Source organism: Sarcophilus harrisii, chromosome 2 (assembly GCF_902635505.1).
Source record: "Sarcophilus harrisii chromosome 2, mSarHar1.11, whole genome shotgun sequence".
Taxonomy (NCBI): Eukaryota; Metazoa; Chordata; class Mammalia; order Dasyuromorphia; family Dasyuridae; genus Sarcophilus; species Sarcophilus harrisii.
Genome location: NC_045427.1, coordinates 78,873,531 through 78,895,725, shown reverse-complemented (window position 1 = coordinate 78,895,725; position 22,195 = coordinate 78,873,531). Strand labels below are relative to the sequence as shown.

General features: G+C 33.1%; 1 protein-coding gene across 11 annotated transcripts in view; it reads left to right on the top strand.

Moving 5' to 3' along the window:
- Positions 1–22,195, top strand: part of SLC8A1 (solute carrier family 8 member A1) — a 428,962-nt gene that overhangs the window by 347,797 nt on the left and 58,970 nt on the right. For 4 of the 11 annotated variants that reach the window (XM_031950394.1, XM_031950395.1, XM_031950397.1 and 1 more), the window contains exons 3-6: positions 15,576–15,682; positions 19,840–19,860; positions 20,441–20,458; positions 20,568–20,582. In XM_031950394.1, coding sequence (XP_031806254.1) covers positions 15,576–15,682; positions 19,840–19,860; positions 20,441–20,458; positions 20,568–20,582 — 161 coding nt within the window. The other 7 variants (XM_031950399.1, XM_031950396.1, XM_031950398.1 and 4 more) reach the window with 6 other exon arrangements.

Genomic DNA, 22,195 nt, shown 5'->3' with positions numbered 1-22,195 from the left:
TGTTAAAAGTAAAATCCTTCAGGTCTTGTAATTGTTGCAAGGTAGTGGAATGATTAGAGCATTGTTCTAGGAATCCAAATGTCCTTGAGTTCAATTCAATAAACATTTATCAGATTCCTATTATGTGCTTGACACTATGCTAAGTACTGGGGATAACAAGAAAAGGGAGTCCCTGCCCTGAAGGAACTTACAATCTAAGGGGGAAAGATAAGACACATTGCACATACAGTACCAAAAAGGATCAGAAATGTGGGGGTGGGGGAAGAAGCAATAAATCAGGGATGTCCAGAGTGAGAACTGATGAGATCTAGAAAGTCCAGAGCCCTCTATTTGGCAGGAACCCATTATTCTATTCTCCAGTCCTCTGATCAGAGATAAGAGGTGACTGAGAGAGCTGAGATTTTGAGTATCAAAAGCTGAGTCAAAACTCCTAAGAGATGCAAGATTTTTGGAGTAAAATCTAAACAAGGTCACTAATGGATAATCCAGCCTTGAACACATACTAATTGTGTGACCCTGGATAAATCATTTAAACTCTCTATTCCTTAGTTTCTTCATTAGTAAAGTGGAGATGAAATAGGCCTACCTGCAGGGTAAGTAAAAATGAGATAATATTTATAAAATGCATTGCAAACTTTAAAGCAGTATATGTGATATTATTGTTGATATTTATTGATAAATAAATAGATGATATACCTAAGAGTTGGAAGAAGGCCAGGAAATTGCCTAGTTGTCAAATTATAGATGAGAAAGCTGAGCAGCAGAAAAATTAAGGTCATGTAATTTTCAGATTTTTTTTCAAATTTTCAAATTCTAATAGGGTCATATTTGGAGGAACCTTCAGTGCATATGTATTGTATATGGATATATGTGCATTTGTGTGATGTGTATTGTATTTTAAATGTCTGTAATACTATAGAAAGGACAATTAGCAAAATCTGATTTTTTCCTTTTATACTTCCATTATTAAAGTCCATTAATTCCATCTTGTTTCAGTTCAAACATTTCTCTTACAAATGCTACTTATTCCTTAACTTACAAAATATTGTCTTCTGTTTCCCCCAGTCCTTATTTCAAGGTTGGATTCATTAAGCTCACCAATGATCAATTAATTTTCTTATTTAACTCTCTCCTGCATTGTCAATACTCTTTCCTTGTAGAAATTCTCTATTCCTTTGCTTTAGTGATGATGATGATGCTTTACTGTGCTGATCTTCACTACTAAATACTAAACTGTTCTTTCTCTGTCTCTTTCATTCTTTCTTCTTCCTCTTCTCATCCTCTAAATTTGGATATCTCCCAAAAGCCTGCCTTTAATCCTCTACTTTTCTCTCTTGGCATCTTTTCCATCATGGAATTTTTCCAGCTGTCATGATCTCAACTATTTATTATCTCTGTGCAGGTGACTTCAAAATTATATCTCTAGCCCTGAACTTTCTCCTAAATTCTTATCATCAAAGTTATATCTTTAAGTCCCAGATTGATTCTTCCTCCCTTCTTCCCTATTTTTAACAAATGGAATATTCACTATCATTCAGTGCTCAAACACAGAACCTTGATCATTTTTGACTCCTCTCTTTTGTTGCTCCCTCTCATATTCAGACATTCTCTGAGTCTTATTGATTCTTTTTGCTTAATGTCTGTCTCATTCCTCCTTCCCTTTTCCACTGCTTTTCCAGGCTCTTGTTATTTAAGTTATTTAAGAACTGATAAATGTTACCTAGCTGATATTCCTACTCCAGTCCATTTTGAATGTATCAGTTTGATCTTTCTAAAAGAGCACTGGGATCATCTGAGAAGTAAGCAATAGTTCTCTATTGAATTCAAAATGAAGCCCAATGTTCATAGCTTGCCATGCTCTCCAAACTGATTCTAACCTACCTTTTCTAACCTAGTCACCATGATTTTCTTACATAGACCTTTTTCCCCACCAACTGCTCTGTTCTACTTAGTATCCCCTGATAATTGTATCTTCAACTTCCAGTTAGTGATGAATCATGTCTGGGACACAACAATGGCAAATCTTTGTAAAAACTTCTTGATTGTCAATAGGTTTGTGCATGATTTGAGAAAAGAATAAGTGGTATAAAAGATTATTATTTTCCATGGTTTTTGAGCACTCTACCCATGATAATGCCTACCTTAGATTCATGGTTTTATAACTGCACAGGACCTGGGTAATCTCAAAAGTCCCTTCCAGTTCTGAATCTAAGACAGTGAAGTTACTTCTTCAAGGTTGACTAGATAGTAATCAACCTAATCAATCATGAATGCAGATAGGAAGTATAGAAATGAAATCAATTATACTTTTCCTTTTCTCCAGATCATAGAGTCATTAGATTTAGAAGGTATTGTAGAGGACATTAATTTAACTCCATTTTCAGAAAAGAAAATTGAGACCCAGAGAAGTTAAGTGATTTGCCCAGGATTATACAGGTAGTAAATGGCAGAGCCAAGTCTAGATTTAATAATTTTCCTGTTACTGGGGAGCCTCTGGATAAGGAAATTTCCTTTACTAGTTGAGATCAGCACTTTCTCTATAAGCCATAATCTTAGAGAATTACCCCTAATTCTCTACACTCTAAACCAGTGTGTATCAGTCTTCAAGTGGCCAAATCTAGGTCTTTCTATTCCCAAGGCCAGCTTCCTGTGCAATTAATACTATGCTATACTATAATGAGCTTTAATATTGCTATGCTATTCTTATGAGTCTGTTTATACATTGATAGACTTGCCTTTGTGTAATATTTATAGATGTATAGAGAGGCAGCTCCTTCATGTAGACTATAGAACTAGAAAATATGAGAGTAAAAAGTATCAGTCAGCTCTATTTATATATTCCATTTTTTGAGCTGATCCTCTCTGATAGAAATTCTAATGTCTTCAGCATAGTATAGCACATTCAATGAGTGAAGTCCTTCCCTTATGTTCTGAACCTCTTTTCTTTTATACAAAGCAAAATCAGACAAAGGACCAAAGTAAAAAATAATCTCTCAGAGGAGTTACGAATATCACTGAAATGTGGTTAAAAGGTTAAGAATGAGAAGATCTTAAAAAGAGGGAGTGGGAGGTGTAGGGTAGGGTGAGGGAAGAAAGCAGCAAGTTCATTTGGAATTCAACAGCATCCCAGCCATTGTAAATCTCAAACCTTTTTGAAAAGCACTGACAAATTGGGAAGAGAAAAAGAATTTTCTGAAACTGTAACCAAGACATTTATGAGCACAGCTCAGGAAAAGATATGTTCCCACAGAGATAAAATTGCCATTTCTACTAATTTGGGAATAGTTTTTAACATATTCTTCCCCTGAATGATCTACTAAACAATTTCTATTGTCTTTGGGAGCACAAAGAAGATTTTCAGATAGTGAATAAGTAAGTTTATTCAAGGCAAAAAATTGTGGTAGAGTGTTCATCTAACACCCTTTTCCCTAGATTGTTCCATGTCTCCCCTTCCTTTGAATTCTTGTTTCCTGAACTAATTTTATATAACACCAATATATATATAATTGAAAGTAGAAAAAATACAATTAAAATTAATTTTATAATCTTTTCAATATAATGATGAATTCTTTAATTTTGACTTGGTCGATCACTGAAGTCTTTACGGAAGAATAGGTATTCCTAACCAGCATGTCCAATACCCACTGAACCAAGACTGAATTACAATGAATAGTAAAAATAGGTAGGTAAAAAAATAACCCATTCTTAAGATTTTTGAGGCCATATAACTAGTTTCTCTAAGTTCATTTCTCCTAGATGCCTTTCACTAACCAAAATCTCCATTTGGTAACTATAACATGAGATTATGTTTCCATATTGACTTTCTCTACCGAGACCAGAACACTTTGCAGCCATCTGCTTGCTGAGAGATGGAGTGGAGATAAGATAACATATATGCCCCCATTTCACAGAGAGCAAAATTTAAGCTTGACAGCCCGTTTCATAAAGTAGTAATTTCAAGGAAAGAAAAATTTTTTGCCAATTTCCCAATTTTTATTGCCTGGTTCTCTTATCCAAAGACACAGTTCTTGTATCAAGATAATAGTAACTGGATGATGGAACCCCTAGAATTATTGCAGTATTTGTGAGACTGACATTTTCTAACTTACCACTCCTTTATGTTCTCATGCCAACTCTTGTATTTGGAATAGATAAAATTAATTAAAACAACAATAACCCCTCTTCAAGTTCCCACAGCTCCAAGCAAGGAATAACTTTTTTCTTTTGTTTGTGCTGTCAAGTTCAGTCATGTCCAATTCTTAATAATCCCATTTGGAGTTTCCTTATCAAAGATACCGCAGTGGTTTGCTGCTATTTACTTCTCTAGTTCATTTTACAGATAAGAAAACTGAGGTAAACAGGGTTAAGTGACTTGTTTAGGGTCACACAGCTAGTGAATGTTTCAGGTCAAATAGCAAGTCGGATATCCCTGACTCCTGGCATAGTGCTCTACCTAGTACAGCATCTAGCTTTATTTCATGATTTTACAGCTAGAAAGGACCTGTGAGTTCATCTTCTTCAAACCTCTACCATTATAAATGCAGAAACTGAGATCTGGGTAATCTGAAAAAGTCCCTTCCAGTTCTAATTCTAGAACAATGAAGTTACTTCTTCAAGGTTGCCCAGAGCTCAATACAGACCAAAGCTCAAAGTGAACTCAAGATCTCTGATTCTACATAAGGTGCTTTCTCTACTATACCATAAGGCTTTTCAAGAGTACTTTTTGACACTAGGCAAAGAAGGTGAATGATATAGCTTTATCACTCAAACAGCACTTAAGGAATGATGGGTACATATACTTGATGTTTTATGGGGCATAAGCTTTTATGATTTGGAAGATACTGTCTCATTAAAAAAGGCATGCATATAGGATAGACGTGTACAGTGTTCTAGTCAGGAAGATCTGAGTTTAAATTCAGCCTTTGGCATTTACTAGTTGTGTTACCCTAAGCAAATCATTTATCTTCATTTGTCTCAATTTACTCAATTTGCAAAATTATTATCTGGGAAAATAATAGTACACACCTCCCAGGGTTATGAAAATGAAATAGCTGTAATGTATTTTTTGCAAAAGCTAAAGCATTATAGAAAGGCTTTTTATCATCATTGTTAGGAAGGTTACCACTATCTACACTTACAGTGTCTCCCATTCGAAGAACAGAAATTCATCCAGGGTAATTATTGAGATACTTGTTATGTATATAAAAAGTAGAAATAGAGCAAAATATAGTGGAAAGAGTATTGTACTGAGGGATGGAGAATGGGGAATCAAAGGCTTTACAACCCATCTTAGTCTGGGGTTTTGACTAAATCATAAAATGTCATTATATCCCATTCAGAAGACAGTGTTGCATATTGGAAAAAAATCTGGATTTAGAATCAAAAGACTGATAGATATAAGTGAGCCTGAGCCTGTCACTGAATCTGCTAAGCCCTAGTTTCCTCAGCTGTAAAATTAGGAAATTGGACTTGGTGAGCTTCCTGATTTAAATCCATTATCCTCACCTATAAGATGAAAATGCTTTGCCTTACAGATTGTAAAGAAGAATCCAAATTTATGGTCTAAACTTATTTAAACAGATAAATAGAAGAGGAAATTGGCTAAGATTCCTTTTGAAAGCCTGGGCTGTTTTGTTTTTTTTTCTCCTGAGGTTGTATACCCCTTGTCGTTATTAGCAACATTCCTGTCTATTTTTTTTTTTTAATGCACAAAGGTAACTACTTAATGATTTACTTGGCTCAAAGGAAATGGACCACCAGTTTAAACAAAGTACTGCAGTGGGACTCTATAACCAATACATTATTCCTTGTCAGTGGAAATTCACAAAAGGTATTTAGATGGATGGTAATGTGCTGTGGGAAAGAATACTAGACATGCCCAGGGAGAGCCTATCCTTAATGTGCTTTTCTCTCTTCTCCCTTTAAAAAAATCATAAGGCAAAGAATTCTGCTTCTGACATTTACTTACATCTTGGAACTTTGGAGCAAAAGAAGGAACCTGGAATTGTTACTTGACAAAGGGAGGTTCAGTCTCATATTCAGAGATGAAGTCAACCATCTGAACCATTTATTATTTTAAAGTCCAACAGATGGAGAAGACCACTAGCATTACCTGAGTGAAATGAGAATAGGAAAGTGACTTGAGGGGCAGTAAGGCAGACACACAGAGAAATCACACTTGGTTGTGATGCAAATCACTTTAGAAGTATGTGGTGGGTCTGACAGGAAGGGATGCTCCTCTGTGACAGTATCTTCTCTTTTCTTGCTAAACCTGACTGATATAGGCCAGAAGATAGATAACTCTCTGACACTTTTCCCCTTAGGAGACTGCATTTTCTGACAGCCTTGCCTTACTGTTACCCTAGGGAAACAGCATTCTGTGAAAGGAACAGTTGGTGCAGACCTTTTTTATTTTTTTCCTTTTCTTTATTTCTTTTTAAAAATATCAGATATGGCAGTGGGTCAAGTTTGCAACACTCCTTTCTCAACCAAAAACCTCTGGGAGGGAAACTTGTTACTGTCTCTTCCCCTCCTTGTGGTCCTTGCCCACTCTCTTCCTATTTTTGGTCTGAACACACAAAACTTTATAGTTAGAAGGTCTGAATGACCTTCTTTCTTTATTTAATATATTATTGCCCTTTACTCTTTCTCTAAGGCAACTGAAGCCTCCAGGGAATTCATTTCATTTCCAGATGCAGCCAGTGTTGGATAAACAGAACCAGAGTTCTTATCAGCTTCTATGAAAAAGAAATGACACTGCAGTAGTGTAAACTCTGCCCCCTACAAGCTAAATGTGTTTTCTCACTTAAGCTATTGAAGTTGACCAGAAATCAGAATTCACCTGGGGAGCAGGGAAGAGGGAAACCTTACTGTATTTCATAAAATAGATCAGAAATCTGCAGGTGAACATAACTAACTAATCCAAGGCAGATATTAATTTTAAGTGAGACTTCCTTGCCACAATTCTATGTCTATATATATTCCAGAATCTATTTTTTAAATCTTGGGTAGAAATATAGTTTTGCCTCTATTATCAGGCAAACTATGAATTAATTGTTCAATTTATCAAAAGAGAGCCTATCAACACTTGGCCAGCATGCATATGTAAGAATCAGAAGAGAATATGGTGATGCAAAGCAAGAGAGGAAGGTAAGAAATAGTGGGACAGGCAAATTAAGCCAATGCAAAACATGTGAACTAGAAAAAATTTCCTTAATTTTTAAAAAACTCTAAGTTCAGTATATGCAACATGTTTCAAATCATATCAAAAATTAGCCCATCTGAATTTAAAATTATTGACTAATTTTTTTAAACTTTCTTTGTTATCTTTTTGAATTAAAAGAATTCTATTAAAAGAGCTTTTGAAAATTAAATTCATAGAAGCACCAAATTTAGCATTTGTCTACATTTGAGCTAGTCCTATCTGCCATTTCTCTGATAGACAATAAAATACATTCAAAAAACATAGCATCATCATCTAAAATTTAATACAGCACCAATGTTCTTGTTTAGCTTTTCATATTCACTGGCTTTAATGAAATATTTAAAAGGTTAATTTTAATAATTATAACCGATGTTAAAATGCCTTAAAATTTGAAAGTCACTTTGCATGCATTATCTAGAAAATTTAATCTTTACAACAGATCTATAAAATAAATACAACAGCCATTATTATTTCCATTTTTACAAATGAGGAAATTAAGGCTCAGAGAGGTTAGGCAACTTTATTCAGTAAACACTTATTAGGTATCTAATATGTGTCAGCCACTGTACTAACTAAGCACTGTCACAGCCCTGGAAAAGCTCCCACCCTGATGAGGGAGACAACAAGCAAACAGCTGCTTACGAGTAACAAATTTTGCCCGACTCCCTAAACTGGAGCTTTTCCCACTGTATTGTACTGAATCAAGATTTTTAAATTAAATTTAAATTTAAATATTTAAAATATTTTAATAAGGGTTAAAATGTAAGTTTCATTATTTTGATTCCTGAGAAATGAAGCATAACCTCTAAGTTATAAATCAGTCCCTCAAAAATACTATGTTGTAAAAACTTTCATTCAATCAAAATGCATTCTTTATGTATTATTTGTACTATGTGCAGAAATTTTACTTGGTGTTGGCAATATAAATAGAAAGTTTCTGTCTTTAAGAAGCTTACTATTTAATAATGTAGATGAAATATGCACAAAAAGTATTTACATATGATATATAAAAAACTGGAAACTTAAACTGAGTCTTGGAGGAAACTAGTGTTTCCCAGAGCTAGAGATAATGAGTTAGTTCATTCTCAGGCATAGGGTAAAGCTGACACAGAGGAGAGAAGAAATAAAGTGTTCAGCAAGAAAGTCTGAATCATAAAAGTGTGGGAAATAATAAATCTGAAAATGTAGCATGGATCCAAAAGGGATTTGTAAAGAACATTAAATGCCAAATAAAGTCATTTATCTTTGATATTGAAGAAAATGGGGAACCTACTGCAGTTGATTGAGTGTTGGGATGATGTGGTCAGGAAAATCACTTTGGCACATTGTGTAAGAAAATGAACCAGGGTGATAATTATATGACTAGAGGGGAACTAAGTGAATGACGTTGAGGTAGAAGCAACATGTTTTGGTAAATGATTTGTTCAGTGATTGAGTGACGAATGATACTGAGGTTATGAATACAGGTATTGTAAGGATGGTAACATTCTTGGAAAATTCCAAAGAAAGTTTGACTTGAAGGTAAGGATAATGAGCTCAATTTATTTACATTTGAGTTTAAGGTGTACAGAGGCTTTGTGGTTCAAAATTTCTATTGTGCAATTTCTGTAATTCCTATATTAAAATTTCAGATGGCCTGTAATGCCCTTTACAACCTAGTCCCAACTGAAGTTTCCAAATAATTACAGATAACTCCCCTTTTCACATGCCCTGATAACCCAAAATGATTTAGCTCGGTTCACCACACATAGAATTCCATCTCCCAATTTTGTTTGCTTTGGCTTTCTTCCATACCAGGATCATACCCCTTTCTCATCATTTGCCCTTAGAATCATTTTGCTGCTAGTGTCTCTCCACAACCCAATCACATTGTTTTTATTTTGTAAATGTTGAGTATAATACAAGAATATATTATGCAAATGGGAAAATCCCATTATACAATGTAAGCCTCTTGAGGGCACTAATTTTTTTTCACTTTTATCCATGTATCCCTGTGTTGAGCACAATGCTTGACAAATAAGGAGGTGCTTGTAAATGCTATTGATTGATTGTATGGTTATTTTTTTTAAATCAGATTGTTTAGGACTGTGAAACAATCTTAAAGTTACTGGCTACTACGCCACATTTTCCAGAATTATACTTACATGACTAGAGTATGACATTCACTAGATGAATGATGTTGAGGTAGAAGCAACATGTTTTGGCAAGTGATTTGTTCAGTGATTTAAGAGTAAGGAGTGGAGAATGATGCTGAAGTTATAAATACAGGTATTGGAAGGATGGTAGTATTCTTGGAAAATTCCAAAGAAAGGTAGACTTGGAGGTAAGGATAATGAGATAAATACAATGGTTTAGTGTTATCTGCTTTATGCTAATATTTCCATTCAATATTTATTATTCACCAAATCAATTTAACACACACAGAACAAGAATATAAACACATAAAAGAAACATTCCATACTCTGAAAGAGCATGAATTCTGTCTTCCTTGGCTTGTTTGTTGTTATCTGTGTCTAGTTTTCAGTTTCCTTCTCCTCTCCCCCACTGAGATTCCAAAGTCAGATTTCCATTAAAGAACTATCTATGCCCCCAATGTTTCAGTTCTCTTGACTGAAATGATAAGTTTAATCAAACATTTTATTCAATTATTCAATTTTCTGGAAGAAAATAACCCAGTCAGTTACTCTGGAAGAAAAAAAAAAAAAAACTTTATACCTTGACACTGAAATTCAAGACTCAGCATTTTAGGAATCAGGTCCTTTTTGAAGTGCAAGAAAAAAAAGTCTTCAAGGATATGGAAGTCACAAAGGTAAACTTAACATTTATTAGGCTATTTCTGAAATCAGTAATAGGAAACTATACAAAATTAGGATCTTCCTATGTGAATCCATGAACAAAAGTCTTCCTAAAAGGGAAAAATGGCACATTTGATACTGGGAAAGTTACTGTATAGTGTCCCATACCATTTTAAGTATATCTGTGAACATTACCCATTCAAAAACAAAAAAGTCCCTAATTTCTGTGGATAAGAAGGAAATTATGAGCAAGAACTGCTACCTAAGATTTATTGAAATGTCTTTATTAATTAAGCTTTCTAATAATAGCTATGTTGTGTATAAGGGTTAGAAATTAGTATATAATTTAATGACATTGTTACTTACGGAGAAAGACACATTTTTATGCAAATTCCATCCACTCTTAAATGCTACTCTTATTTTTCCCTGTTCTATTTTCTTTTCCTATAATAATATCCACTGTTAGTTTCCTAATAGTCTGTTCCTTCTTCATAATGATCTTGAGAAATAACTGATATTATATTGACAAAAAATAATTTTAGATACTTGTTTCATCATATACATCACTGGGTCCCTGAAGCAATGTTTTTTTCACTACACAGAGTTTAATGGAGGAAGCCATTATAATCATGAAAAGCAAATTTACTTCCACATATACTTCTTATTATCATGAAGATGAAATAATATCTATTGTTTTGTTGTATTCTTCACTGCCAAAAATAGGCTTGTTTTTCAATGAATTATTATGTCCTTTTGAGTATGAATGTATATAGTTCTAAGTTACTTAGCTGGCTTTTGTGCTAATGTTAGGAGTAGGCTGAATACCACTTACCATACCACACTCCTTGTTTATCCTTTCAATAATTTGATAAAATATCTAGGAAGGTAAATGGTAGAAGTGGGCATATTGTGACAAAGAATAGAAAAATGATTTTTTTATTATCTTTTTTATTTTTTATTTTTTTTTATTTAATAGCCTTTTATTTACAGGTTAAATGCATGGGTAACTTTACAGCTTTAACAATTGCCAAAGCCCTTGTTCCAGTTTTTCACCTCTTACCCCCCACCCAATGATTTTGACTATAATGACAAAAAACATGTTTGTTTCTCTTAAAATACATACATCTTTTATGTACATTATTTAATTTAGCCCTCATAATCAATCCTGAGAAATTGTTACTATTAGGTATCAACATTGCATTTTGCAGATGAGGAAGTTTAGAAAAGACATGTGATTGTGCATAGTCACATTAAAATTGAGTATTAAAGAAAAGAGTATTCCCGGATTAAGAAAACTATAGGAGTTTCGAAGGAGGAAGCAGCACAAAGTCATGGAGGTTGAGATGGAGGCAGATCTTCCTAAATTCCTAATATTTTATGTGGACTCTCAAATGATCAAATGATAGAATATATGTCATAGTACTTTGTAAACACATTACTATTATAATCATTATTCCTATGTGTACATAATATTTTTTAAAAGATTGTACCTCATTATAAGTCACAGTCTAATTTCAAGTAGTCATGAAATTTCTTCTCAATGGATCCACCATCAAGCTATTTTGAATAGGAATCCATTATATCCAATGCCAATCAACATTTTCTATATTTGGCTTTTTATGATTCTCATCAGCTTTCAAGAGTGGAAAAGAACATAAGAAAAATAAAAAGCAAGCATTATTTATTTCATAAAAGTGGCATAGCTACTTGGTAGATTATGTAAAGGTGCCAGAAGAAATTAATTTGATTTTCACTATCAGATTCTCTTCTGAAATATCTGTTAAAACAAATCTATTTTCTAAATTCATTGCTTTACAAAATATTTTGAGTGTCTTCCCAAGATGGGTCCTGGAATTGATTTGGACAGGTCAATTTTTTTTGGCCTATATTCCCATCTTTTTCCTTTCTTCTATTAATGTGTGAACTCCTTAAGGGCAGAGAAAAAGAGTGGTACAGTGGTGTGATTTTTTTTCCTTTTCCTTTTTTTTTCATTCTTTCTCTCTTTGTCTCTTTCTTTCTCTCTCTTTCTTTCTCTCTCTGTGTCTGTCTGTCTCTCTCCCCCCTCCCCTTTCCCTCCCCTTCCTCTCTCCTTTCTTTGGCACAGCAGTCAGGGTTAAGTGATTTAAGTCATACAGATAGTTAAGTATCTGAGGCTGGATTTGAACTTAGGTCTTCCTGACTCCCCAGGCCGATTCTCTATCTAGGGTTTTACCTTGCTGCCCTTGCATTGCTGTATTTCTATAAATTGTATTAGATAAATAGTTATCTTTCTAGCTGTGCAGGATCTACTACTCCTAGTGTTCATTCATGTTAACTAACTCTCAGGTATATGGAACAACTTTGTGAATTATCATTTCTGAGGTAAACATGAAAAAATAAACTGTATATATAATTATTTGTCACTAGTTAGCATTTGGTCACTATCTAAAAACAAAGTTCCTTCCTTTCCTGGAGCATTTATTTGACTTGAGCAAAGTATCTCCAGTCCCAATGGAGCAATCTTGGTTGTGCCATCTTGTAATTTACAGAGCTAATATGGTACAGTAAATAGGAACAAAGCTCAGAAGTAGGAATTTTGTTAAAATTCTCATATGCTGATTTTGTGACTTGTACAAGTCATAGGTGTAACTAATTCTCTAAGACCAGAGTCTACAAAACAGTTACCAATGGCATTGGGAGAGGACATATATCCACTAGAAAATTCTTCTATTAATGAAGTCATAGATACATGATTAATTTTATTTCAACAAACAAGAATTATCTAATATGGATAGAACATCATGCAAAGTTTTGGGGGATAAAAGACAAAAGCTTAATTCCTGCCCTCATGATCCTCCTCCTGATACAGGCTAAAAGTAGGCCCTAGTAGTCTTTTCCTTGGAATAGCATTGGGTTATATTTCTACTATTCATTTTATCTGTTCTGTTCCACTTCCCATCAGCTCTTTGGAAATTCAGGCAATTCAATATAGATAAATAATAGATAAACTCTTGACTTGTTGAAAGCAGATATAATTAGAATTTAAGCTTTAAGGGATGTGGGTGGGGAGGAACATGAGCCCTTTAATTGTCTATTCTGTAGCAAATGCTAGACTGTCAAAAAAAAAAAAAAAAAAAAAAAAAAAAAAGCAGGGTTTTTTTGCTAGCACAAGGACTTCAGGTTAGTCCTCACATAGTTAAAATATATTACCAGAGTTTTTTCTCTGTCAAGCTAATTCTGTTTGTATGGCTTTCTGATTCCACTTCTGTTTGCTTACTTTTCCAACTGAAATTTTCTCTTCTGAGTTATCACTATGAATGAGTATGCATAAACAGTTTAAAAGTAACTTCTAATCTAGTAACTTCTGAATGAAATATTTTTAATTGCTGACTTAAAAATTACATGTTTGAATGATTTGTTTATAAGATCTGTTTTGGTGGGACCTTACTTTCTTGGTAATAAGTGTTTCTATTGGAAATTTTAAAAAAATTAATATTACTTAGAACATCTAGGAAGACTTGGGGTCACTAAGATCCATTGTGCCTAAGATATTAGCCTTTTTTCTGCTTAGTGGTAACTGAAATATGGAAAAAAATAACAAAATTTCCTAGAGTGGAGGAGATTGTCTATGATTAGTCTATTGTCTATGATTAGTCAATTTGGATCACTATTACCCCACCCCCAGAGCCACCGAAATTTGAAATAATCAAGGCCAAAAGCTAAGTTAGTAAGTTACTGGTAAAGTCAGAAAAACAATATATTTTGGTTATGAGTGATATGGAAACTTCCCACATTTGTCTAGGGAAAGGACTATAATACTGCTTAATTAAATGAAAGAGGTTTTGAAAGCAAAATTGATTAAACATTTTATTACAGCCCCAAGCTTGACCCCTCTCCTTCCTATATAGTTCATACTTTTCTTTTATTGAGGAAGAAAGATTTGGTGACTTTCTGTTAAAATTGTCTTTTTCCTTCACACGTGGCATTCCATCTCCTTTCTCCATCCCTTTGCTCTGAATATTCCCCATAACTGGAACATATTCTTTCCTTGCCTCCACCTCAGAGAATTCTGATCTTTCTTCAAGTTACAATTAAGTGTCACTTTCAAAACAAAACTTTTCCTATTCCTCTCCCCTCCCCATACATACAATTTTAATCTTTTCTTTTCCTAGCTATTTTGTATTCCCTATATATATATATATTTGTATTTATCCTTTCCATATGCATATATATGTATATATCTACATTTTATGTATGCATATTGTATGTTTTTGTATGTGTATAGTTGAAAGAGAAGGAAAGGAAAGGGGACAGCATTATGGTAATGAATAGAGAGCTAGTCTTGGTTCTGCCTCTGACAATACTGTCTGTGTACTGTAGGCAAGACAATTAACTTAGTGCTATAGGTAAGGCTCTATAGACAAAGAAAGAAACTTTTACCAAGTATTTCCCTAGAACCAGTGAAATCACAGGCCAGTTTTTATTCTTCTTTTATGTTGTCTCCCTTAATAGAATGTAACTTTGAGAGTATATATCAAAATATAAAATACTCATATTTTGAGATTATATCAAAATATAAATTTTGAGATTTATATCTCAAAATACTTTGAAAGAGTATTTTTCTCTATAGTTCCAGAACCCAGCATAATGATACTTATATAATATATATTATAATAATAATGCTTACTGATTGATTGATACATTATTTGAATGATTTTCTTTCAGGAATGTTGGATTTATTAATATACTCATCCAATCCTTCAATACAACTAAAATTTTTAAATAAATGGATAAGTTATGGAATTGGGTTATTGACAATTAGTATTGTGCTTTCAGGCCACAGATTCTCATTTAAAAAGAGTCAACTCTATAGGGTTTATATTTTCATTGCCACCTTTTCCTGCCTATTTTAGTGATTAATCAGCCAGAAGCACATCCTAGAGACTTTAAGTATCTGAAAAATGGTGGAGTTAGTGGTTTTGGATTCAAACCAATCAATACATTATTATCACTTTGCTCTCTTTCAAAAGAATAGCCTTAATTAAGCAAGAGGTAAATTAAATGCAAACAAATGAATCTTGATCACAGAACCATGTGGTCTGAAAATACAAATGAAATTAAATGTGATTTTACTACTGATCACAGAAAAAAAGGGCAAATGTTTGATTTTCCTGCTTTTTTAGAACTGTGAATTTCAGGTTCCGACTTAGTGATTCATGTTAGAATATTTTATCGAATAAAGGTATTTTTCTCTAATACTTCATGTGAGTTCTGATTGTGAATTCTACTTTTCTGCTTTTCATGCTTCTCATTTCGATCACAAATTTTATTCCCTCTTCCTCTCTGTTAATTAGAACTGATGACTCTAACTTTTGTCTGGTGTTTAATTAAGATTCTGAAGAAATGGAGTCTCTTGGCCATATGCTACTTGCTATAATCTTGCCAATCTTAAGGAATCACCAGACAACAGGATAATTTCTCAATTGTTCTCTGCTTGAATCTAAAGTCTATTAAACTTTTTCTGTCCTTTTTGTGTTTCCTCTCCTCCTTCTATCCTTTTCGTCTTGTTCGTCAATCTTTATTCTTCTCTGTTTCAGCAAAACAATATCAGTCAAAATAATTGATGATGAGGAATATGAGAAAAACAAGACCTTCTACATTGAGATTGGAGAGCCCCGACTGGTGGAGATGAGTGAGAAGAAAGGTGGGGGAGATGCTCCAAAGATGAGCCCAAACTGCCTGTGCCTGTTATACTACACTTGGACGCCCAGCACCGTTCAAAACATTACTTACAAGGCACACATCCCTCTACCTATGTAAAAGGCATGAGCTTTCCAATAGTAATCCAATAATTTTGCCACTGACCTCTCAAGAACTCTAAAATACCTCTGATTCCACAATTATTCAGTCTTGAATCCCAACACAGGATTCTGGAAACCCTATGTTGTATACAGAAGGTATTACTAGTCTTTGATTGAAACTATCAATTTTGGAATGAAGGACAAACACAAAATTCGAATCTGCTGAAAAAAATCTTCCATATTAGGGAAGAGTATTCTTATACTCTTGAGTGTTGAGATATGGAATGGTTTAAATTGAGTTTTATTTGCTTCTCTCCAGGGGTTTCAAAAACTTGTATCTATCATGCCCTTTTACATACTTAATGGAGGTGGATGTGATCTCCTTCCATAACATCACAGTGACATCAAGCTTGGTGGACACCTAAAGCATGAGTGTGTGAATCCAATCATTTGTTTTGCCTTTGTCTTGTGTTCCCACAGGAAAATCATTACCATTAAAATATTTGACCGTGAGGAATATGAGAAAGAGTGCAGTTTCTCCCTTGTGCTTGAGGAACCAAAATGGATAAGAAGAGGAATGGAAGGTGTGAGAGTATACCAAGACATACCAGCGAGAAATTGTACTCTCTCTCTCGGTATCTCCTTACTCTCACGCTTAACTCTCTTCTCCCCTTTGGCTGCCAAAAACTTTATTTTGTCTTCTTAAAAGCTTTAGCAGTTTTGTTTCTTTTTCTAACTCCCAGTGCATTAGTCATTATCCACTAAATAAGTTGGTGATAGAATGCCAACTAACCCAAATCATAATAACTACATACAAACAACTTCATAAAACAGTAATTTATAAAGCATTTTACAATTAACAAAATTTTACATATTAAATATTTTATATATTTTATTTTGTTTGCTCCTCCCACCCAAAGAAATACTCAGATATCATTTATTTTACGTAAATGAGATAAAATTTATATAGTATTTAGCAAAGAATAGAAAAAATCTTGTTTTTTTTATTCCTTTCTCTACACCAGGCAGTTAAAGACCTGAAAAGCAGTGTGAGCAAAACCACACATCTAGGAAGTGGAAGAGCTAAGAGCTCATCACAATCCTTCTGATCATCAATCCAGTGCTTTTTCCATTATGCCTCAGTTGGTCAGATATGATCACATATAACTATAATCCCTATTATTGTAGAAGTTGTGGCTGGTAGATTATTCTAGTTCAGGAGTCTGTGTGTCTTCCTAGCCATGCTTTTCTTCCAAAATGGAGGCATAACAAATTCAAAGAAATTTATATACAGTTAGACTAACTTTAGGATAAAGTTAAGACACTAAATTGGCTTTGAAATTATGCTAACACAGACCCACACACAATGCATCATCCTTCCAGAACTTTCTTGCACAATATATTTGCAATAATATTAAAGCAACTAATGTTCATGACCATAGAATTCAGTTCCAGAACTGGTACTGGCATAATCATTGTATTTATTCAAATTTTTATATACAATCTAATTCCTTTATGCTGTACCCTAATTCTTTTTAGAGTTGCCAGGCCTAGCAATAAGTATTGATTTAATGGAGTTCTCATGTTAAATGAACAATAAACCATGTAAGTTTTCAATGCTTTTGGCTAAATCATTTGATAAGGTAGGATACCCTATAGGAGTAGGCTATCTTATAAAGGTAGGCTATTCTACATATTCTAACATAATCTATCCTAGAGTCGTTAGTAATTTTCAATTATTAACTACTAAATATATTATGGGCCATGACTGGTACAGATCATTTGGTATAATACCCTCATCTAATAAGTGGGGAAACTGAGGTTCATAAAACTAGATTACTGCTTTATGCTTTTGAAATGAAATTTCAGATGAATAGCATAAGCCAAATGATCTTTAAGAACCAAGATTTAATTGAGCTGCTAAGTACTTAATTATTCCTTCCAAAATGGAGCAATTGCCAAAAGACAAAGAAATTTAGATACAATTGAACTAACATTAGGAGACACCATGGTACAATGGAAAGACCTCCTTGCTCTACAGTAAGAGGTGCTAGGTTTAAATACTGTCTATGTGATCTTAAGTAGTAATTAACATAACCTCCTTGTACATCAGTTAGTTTTTATTGGTTAAAAAAAAAAGATTAAACAGTCTTTGAAGTTCTTTCTTCTTTAAAGTATTTCTTTGTCTGATAATGGAAATTCCAAAAAAAAAAAAAAAAGGAATTAATTATATACATTTACATATATTTACATTTAATTATATTATTTTATACATTATATATACATTGTTATATATATTACATACAATATATGTTATATACATATTACTTTTCAGATATTTATTAATTAATGGAAGGGAAAAACATTTTAAGTTACTTATAGTATATCAGGCACTGTGCTAAGCTAATTTTAGGAGGTAAGTGTTATTTTCATTTTACAGTTGAGGAAATTGAAGCAAATTACAAAGATTAATGTTGAATTTATGACTGCCACTTACTTTATATGTGACCTAATTTGCTTAAAAAAAAAACTCTCAGAGTTTCCATTTCCTCATGTATAAAAATTAGGTGATATTCAACATTCCTCACAGAATCATAGGATATAAAAGTTGGAAGAGAACTCCATGATCATCATTTTTAAAATGATGAACTGAGACCCAGAGTGATAAAAATAATTACTCTGAAGTTACAAAGTCTTGAAGTTCAGAGGCAAGATTGAAATCCAAATTAACTGACATCAAACCCAGTGCTTTCTCCATTATCCCACACCTCCCACTGCTGACATTGTGTGATTTCTGTTGTTAGTCCTGGGTTGTAGAGGTAAAAAATGTGAGACCCATGTCTAGAAGCCAAATTTAACCCCAAATTTAGAATTCTCCCTCTTACTCTACTCTCAGCTGTCCATTAGCACTGAGGAAACACATAATTGAAAAAGCCATACTGTGCTTTTACAAAAATACAGTCAATACAATTTCAGTAGATTGTTTCATTTTCATGCTAGAAAAATCTCCTTAAGTCAGAATATAGTCCTTCTTTGAACCACCTTCAATCAGAAGAAAGATAATTAATATATTTGATGTGCCCATTAAGAAAAGTGCTGTATAAAAGCAAATTAAATCATTATTCAAAGTATTATGCAGTTTTCACATCTATTTTGTGGTTTCATGACACACCAACATAATTAGTAAGTATTTTAGGAAGTATCCTGTGATGCCTCTAAAATTAAATAACAGAATGTGAGTATGTTATTGTATATTCTTTCCAATATCCTTCATCAGCTAATTTTGACATATTTAATTAATCTCATGGCTCATAATAAAAATAAAATTTATCTTCTGCATTGATGCTGGGATTAAAGTATTAATACCAAAAAGCAATAAAACCCTTCTTCCAAAATTTTCATTGCAATAGCCATGTATTGAAGTCTTTTTAAAGTTCCCTTTGGGAGATTAGAAAAGTCATAGATAATGACCCATAAATGAGCTTTACTTCCTTAACTTACAAATTGAAAGGAATTTGACTTTGTGAATGTCATGAAAATAAAATCTCCGCATAGTCTAAATTCAGGGCCAATATGTTCTCTCAAGCTAGATAGCAAAGGATACATTCTCGTGAGACTTTTTTTTTCTGTTTCCAGTTAATGGGACATACCTAACTCTTGAAAGTTTAGGTGATTTAAAACTCCCATCTGTAGCTTTCTTATTAATTTCAAGCAGTATTCAAATTCTCCTAGTGAAATCTTTTATAAGCATGCATATGTGCATAAACACATGTGTAAATCAAATAGGAAATGTTATTATGTCTACATGTGTATTTATGTAGATATGTAGACACGTGTGTATTTGCATAAACACATCTGTATAAATAGGCAATCTATTTAAGTATCCTAAGTAGGAAATTTTTCCCCACACCAGGAAGCCTCATGGTACACTGTTTTGAGCAGTGATTTTTCTATCCTCTAACCAGAACTGCTTGGATTTCTTTCCATGAATATTCCTTTTTATTTTCATTATTCATTTGTTCTCTTATGCTGTGTTTGTCTTTGTCTGTTTTCTTCACAGCCCTGTTATTGAATGAGCTTGGTAAGCATTTCATTTCTTGCTGTCGTTCTTCATTTTTCCAATTTTTTCTTTCCATATGTATATGTGTCTGTGTCAAGGGATTTTTCATATATGTCTAACATTTGTTTTTGATTTTCACTACCAATGTTGTTCCTTTAGGACATATTAATACAATTTTTTCACAATGTCCACTAATCAGTGGTACATTTATATTATAAAGATGAACTATCTTAAAGATAGATTTCTATTGTATATGTGTGAACTAAGATTATTATAATTTTGAGTTTAGTCACACTAACACTTATTCCTACTTTAACAAATGATTCTCCATATTTGTAAATATAATTTTGAAACTTTTTTATTGTTTGACTGGGTAGTTAGGAAATCTAATGTCAAAGATTGTTAATATTTTGAGTTTAGTTACACTAACACTCAAAAGACATGAAATTCATACTCTATAACAAATGATTTCTCATATTTGTAAATACAATTTTAAAACATTTGGGTGGGTAACTAGGGAATCTGATGTTAAAGGGGTTTGGTATATCTGATATACTGAATAAATCATAATCAATATTATTTTCTTTTTTGTTGTTTTTAGGTGGCTTCACTATAACAGGTATGGAATTTTTAAAGTCTTAATGCCATCAGATTTCTCTTTCATCACACCATGATACTTATTAATTTATTCTTCATCATGCTTCTTTTTATCTTCCAATTTGCTTAAGGGAAATCCCGCTATGGTAAGGAAAATACTCTCTCTTCTTCATTTCATTCCTCTATGCACTAAATATCACACAAAACAAAACTGAGTCTTGTAAAACTCTGATTAACATGAATTTATGGAAACATACTGATTTTACTCATATCACATTGTGTTCTTCAGAAAGCAGTTTTTTTTCCCCACATGAAAACTTAATTAACAACCTAATGTTTCACATGGCAATATAATTAATCAACAAGTATTTTCTGAGAGATTTCTTCATGCATGTCACTGTGCAATATGCTTTGGGGGACACTAAGTGTGTATTTTGGTAATTTATAAAGCATCTCCCCAAAATATTTGAGGTTGATAGATAGATAATAGTATCTCTATTCTCAGGGATACAATGTCTTGCAGGAATTTGTACTGTGTTAACCTTATCAACAATCCAGTGCAAAATCCTGTGGCTAAAAAATATTCCAAGGGACCCCCCACACTATGTGAAGATTTTGTGGTCGTCCCAAATATCAGTCACTGTTTCACAAGGCAAAACTGTTTTATGGAGCTCATACAGTTCTGAAATTATAAAGTTCTTCATTATATTTAATCAAAATATGACTCCCCATACTTTCCATCTACTAGTCTTGACTCTGTCCTCTGGACAAATTATGCCTATTAATCTAGATACTCTTTTTCCACATTGCATTCAAATACAAGGTTACGACTATGACAATGACAAATTTAATAAGCACTTTTCTGTGTTCATCTAATTCTTTGATAATACATATGATAGCATTTGAAGCAGTTCAACAATTGTCTCCAATTTTTTTAACCACTATAGTATTTAAAAAGAGGATTAAATGCACTTAGAATATTGGATGCTTTCTAATTCTTCCTAATCCATTTTGGGCTACATTTCACTCTTGCCATAGTCAATTGACCTTTTACCATCTGATGTTTATTTTACTTGATAGAAAAACAATATACTTTGTGCCCTTCCAAATGGAACCATCCCTAACTTATATTTCTTGTTTCAATAACTTAAGAATTCTTTTTTTATTGTCCTTTTCATGTCCTAAGTTTCCATTCATTCTAGACTTGCTATTTCTCTGTTTTCTTATATTTCCTTGCTGCACTTTTATTTATATGTATCTCCTTTCATCTTCTGTATTTGTCATTTTAAAATTCTAACTCTTCAGAGAGTTCTCTATGCAGGTTTGGTGGCTTATTTTCTATATCTTTTGCTTTTCATATAGACTGTGACTATATTGTTTGATTTTCATTTTTTTAAAAGTCTGCTTTCCTTCTTTAGGCAAATTTCCTTTTAACTTTTTGAAATAAGCTGTCATTGATAGAATGCCACTTTTTCTCAAGATTCCCAGAATTAAAATGGGAGTCACAAATCCCTTCATTGCTTTCTCAATCTTCTGAGAAACTAAATGCATGTGTCAAATTAAATAAGACACTCCTAGATTTTCTGTTCATCCCCAAACATTCCTCAACACTATATATCCCCTAGACTATCTAAACCCATGATTACTTTTCTAGATATTGATATCATGTAAATAACCCAATTCTTCCTCTGTAAGTCCCTTCATTCAATAAGATTTGGCTTTTTTCATTTAGATCATCTTGAAAAAAATCTAAATATTA